At 46.6% G+C, this 3,988-nt stretch overlaps 1 protein-coding gene across 1 annotated transcript; it reads left to right on the top strand.

Moving 5' to 3' along the window:
- The first annotated feature begins 404 nt into the window (after positions 1-404).
- LOC148851286 (uncharacterized) lies at positions 405-3,021 on the top strand. Its single transcript, XM_088942921.1, has one exon. The coding sequence runs from the start codon at positions 900-902 to the stop codon at positions 2,850-2,852; it is 1,953 nt and encodes a 650-aa protein (XP_088799047.1). The 5' UTR covers positions 405-899; the 3' UTR covers positions 2,853-3,021.
- The last annotated feature ends 967 nt before the right edge of the window (positions 3,022-3,988 follow it).

Below are 3,988 nucleotides of genomic sequence, written 5' to 3'. Positions count from 1 at the left end.
GCTTTTAGTCTTGTCTGGCCTTTTCAGTTTTCATGGGCACCTTGGCCTTTTCAGGACAGGCCATTTTATTTTTAGAACCCAACTTAGCCTGGCCTGGCCTGTTGCCTGTTGTTGGGCCTCGAAAGAAAACTCAATTAAAAATCTCAAACTGAAACGTCGCTTTCCACACGCTCCTTTTCAATTCAAGTAGAAGTTGTACAACGGCCGAAACAACGACGCTTTAGGATAAAAAAAGAAGGGTAGATCTTACGGCCGTGGCCCGTGGACCCCGTTAGAAATTATACGCACAACGAATCAAATATTCAACCACCAAGTAAATACCGAACCATCCGACGGTCATCCTTTTCCGAATTCCCAGTGGTAAAATCTAAAGTCATCTGCCTGCTGGCTGTTCAATTCTTTTCGGTTCAGGAAATAATAATAAATTATTAAACAAATATAATAATAAAATTGAATAGGCCCGTTTTGTACACCAACCAATGAAAAACAGTAGAGTTTTTAGAGCAAGGGACAGAGTGGGCTATAAATTATCGCTCAAAAGGCTGTGTGGAAGAAAACGCGCTTGACCTTGTTAACTTCGCCCGTCGACTCACCACCCCAAACCAAACCCCCCCGACCACCACCACCACCTCCTCCTCCCCCTCCGGCGTCAGGACTCGCCAAGCTGGCACCAACAATCCAAATTCCGCACCCTGATTCAGAAGCAGAATGCCACCTACTGCTTAAGTTCAACCTAACTTGCAATCTATTCTAACATTTCCCCCTTTTCAGATCCTTCAATTTCGTCAAACAAGTTTATATTTGTTGATTTTTGCTTCTTTCAGTGATTATCGATTTGGTAGAGATTTCATCTCGTTCTCCGCCTTGATCCCTTTGGATTAGTTGGTGTGTTTGGGGGCATGGCGGATATCGTGAAGCAGATCTTAGCGAGGCCGATTCAATTGGCTGATCAGGTCACCAAAGCCGCCGACGAGGCCCATTCCTTTAAGCAGGAGTGCGCTGAGCTTAAATCCAAGACCGAGAAGCTCGCCACACTCCTCCGTCAAGCTGCTCGTGCCAGTTCCGACCTCTACGAGCGTCCCACTCGCCGCATCATCGATGACACTGAGCAAGTCCTCGACAAAGCCGTCGTCCTTGTCACCAAGTGCCGTGCTAATGGGCTCATGAAGCGCGTCTTCACCATTATTCCCGCTGCTGCCTTCAAGAAAATGTCCTCTCAGCTTGAAAATTCCATTGGCGATGTATCTTGGCTCCTCCGCGTCTCCGCTTCCGCAGATGACCGTGACGACGAGTATCTCGGTCTTCCTCCCATCGCCGCTAACGAGCCCATCCTCTGCCTTATCTGGGAACAGATCGCTACCCTCTATACGGGATCTCATGACGATAGATCCGACGCGGCTGCCTCTCTCGTATCGCTCGCCCGGGACAACGATAGATACGGTAAGCTCATAATCGAGGAAGGTGGAGTTGTGCCCCTTCTGAAATTGGCTAAAGAAGGCAAATCGGAAGGTCAAGAGAATGCTGCCCGGGCAATTGGTCTTCTTGGTCGTGACCCTGAGAGCGTCGAACATATGATCCATGCCGGCGTCTGCTCAGTGTTTGCGAAAATCCTCAAAGAAGGTCCCATGAAGGTTCAGGCTGTGGTGGCTTGGGCTGTATCTGAACTCGCTGCCCATCACCCCAAGTGCCAGGATCATTTTGCCCAGAACAATATAATTCGGCTACTCGTTAGCCATCTCGCTTTCGAGACCGTTCAGGAGCATAGTAAGTATGCAATTGCCAGTAAACAAACCATGTCGATTCATTCAGTTGTAATGGCGAGTAATATTCCCAACCAGAACCCCAACAACAAAAACTACAACAGCAACGGCAACGAAGACGAAAGTCAAATTCCTCATCCAATGGGGAAACGCAACCCAAGCCAGATGCATAACGTGGTTACAAACACCATTGCTGCAAAATCCCAATCCAAGCCACATAACAATGCCAATCAGGCCAATCACGGCAACATGAAGCAGAATCATCATTACCAGCAGCAGCAGCAGCAAAACATGCCTCTGTCGGGAACTAGCATTAAAGGGAGGGAATTCGAAGACCCAACCACCAAGGCCAGCATGAAAGCAATGGCTTCAAGAGCCCTTTGGCATCTTGCCAAGGGCAACTCAGAAATATGCCGAAGTATCACAGAGTCGAGAGCACTTCTATGCTTTGCAGTCCTCCTTGAGAAAGGCCCGGAGGAGGTACAATTCAATTCTGCTATGGCACTGATGGAGATTACTGCGGTTGCCGAGCAAGACACAGAGCTGAGGCGGTCTGCATTCAAGCCCAATTCCCCTGCTGCCAAGGCTGTGGTTGACCAGCTACTGCGGATCATCGAGAAGGCTGATTCAGAACTTCTGATTCCCTGCATTAAGGCCATGGGACACTTAGCAAGGACATTTAGAGCAACAGAAACGCGAATTATTGGGCCACTGGTGCGGTTGCTCGATGAGAGAGAAGGGGAGGTTTCTAGGGAGGCCGCAATTGCCCTCACGAAGTTCGCATGCATCGGGAATTACCTCCATCTTGATCACTCCAAGGCCATAATAAATGCCGGAGGGGCAAAGCATCTAATCCAGCTCGTGTACTTCGGTGAGCAGATTGTTCAAATCCCTGCATTGATCCTATTATGCTATATCGCATTGCACGTCCCCGACAGCGAGGAGCTTGCACAAGCCGAGGTTCTCACGGTGCTGGAATGGGCATCAAAACAGAGTTATATGATCCAAGATTCCACCATTGACTCATTGTTACCCGATGCCAAAGGTAGGTTGGAGCTCTATCAATCCAGAGGTTCAAGAGGATTCCATTGATTCAATGTGCACAAATGTTTTCAAAACAAGATTAAATTTGTATCCCCCCCCCCCCCCTCTTTTTTTTTTGGTTCTTCACATTATGTAGTGTATATATTGATAGGTAGTCTTTTCTTGAATTTGTGAAAAAAGACTTCCCATAAACCTACAGAAAACCATTGTTTTACTATGTAGTGTGTGAACTTATAGTTGATACTTGCTTTGCGTCTGGCTTTTGGAGAGTTGGGTTTGTGTGGTTACAGCACAGGACCTATTCTGTCGGTTCTTGGTTTTGGATGAAATGTGAAGGGCCTCTCTCTGGTCCCTGCTGCTAGTGTTGTATAGTTGTTGTCCCCCGCCTACTAGAAAGATAAAGGGGGGGGGGGGGGGGGGGGAAGAAAAGAAAAAGGAATCGTAGCTGTCACTTGCCCTTGAAGAAGGTCAGTAGAAGAGATCGTCTCTCTTAATCCTTGGATGAATGGTGGATGGTACGTTAGAAATATGAAAAGGGTGAATAGATTCTTTATAGTTGAATATTATGGTTGGTTAGTACTTTGGGATTTGATTGACAGGTCACAAGAAGAGATTGGAAATTAAGAGATGGATGAGGCCATGAGGCCATTGACCACGAGGGGCATGGGACTCGGGGGCCATCTCCTGAAATCGCAGCTGTGTCACAACTCACTCCGTCTCATGTAATGTTCCCTCCCCTCAACAATCGTTTCTGGACCAATGCCAGCAATCCCAGTAGCCTTTGCCCATGAACATGAAGTGTGTTTTGTCCTTTTTTTGTAAACGTGGCCGGTGGCCTTCAATAGTTCAATCAGAAAACATTTGTATATAACATGGGGACGGAGCTTATTGCTACAGATGCCAGAGGCTTGGTCCTCATCTTATCCAGTTCCAGTCCACCCCTCCCCCCTCCTAAAGTTGTAAGACCGCTCAAGATGAGTGCAAAGAATAATTCTCACTGGATTCGGTAATGTCCAGTGATATGGCCAAAAAAGATCATCTAAGGACTTGTATGTGTCTAACACTAGCACTAACATGTTCTTTCACATTGAAAAAAGTCAAAATTTTTACTTCTTTCCTGTAGGCTGTAAATGTAATGTGTTCATAGAATAGATAAAATGTATTTATCTAATATTATTTATTAA

Source organism: Nelumbo lutea, chromosome 5, assembly GCF_056320005.1.
Source record: "Nelumbo lutea isolate HS-2025 chromosome 5, American lotus-T2T, whole genome shotgun sequence".
NCBI classification, from domain to species: Eukaryota; Viridiplantae; Streptophyta; class Magnoliopsida; order Proteales; family Nelumbonaceae; genus Nelumbo; species Nelumbo lutea.
Note: the sequence above shows the minus strand (reverse complement) of the source record. Positions and strands in the feature narration are given on the sequence as shown.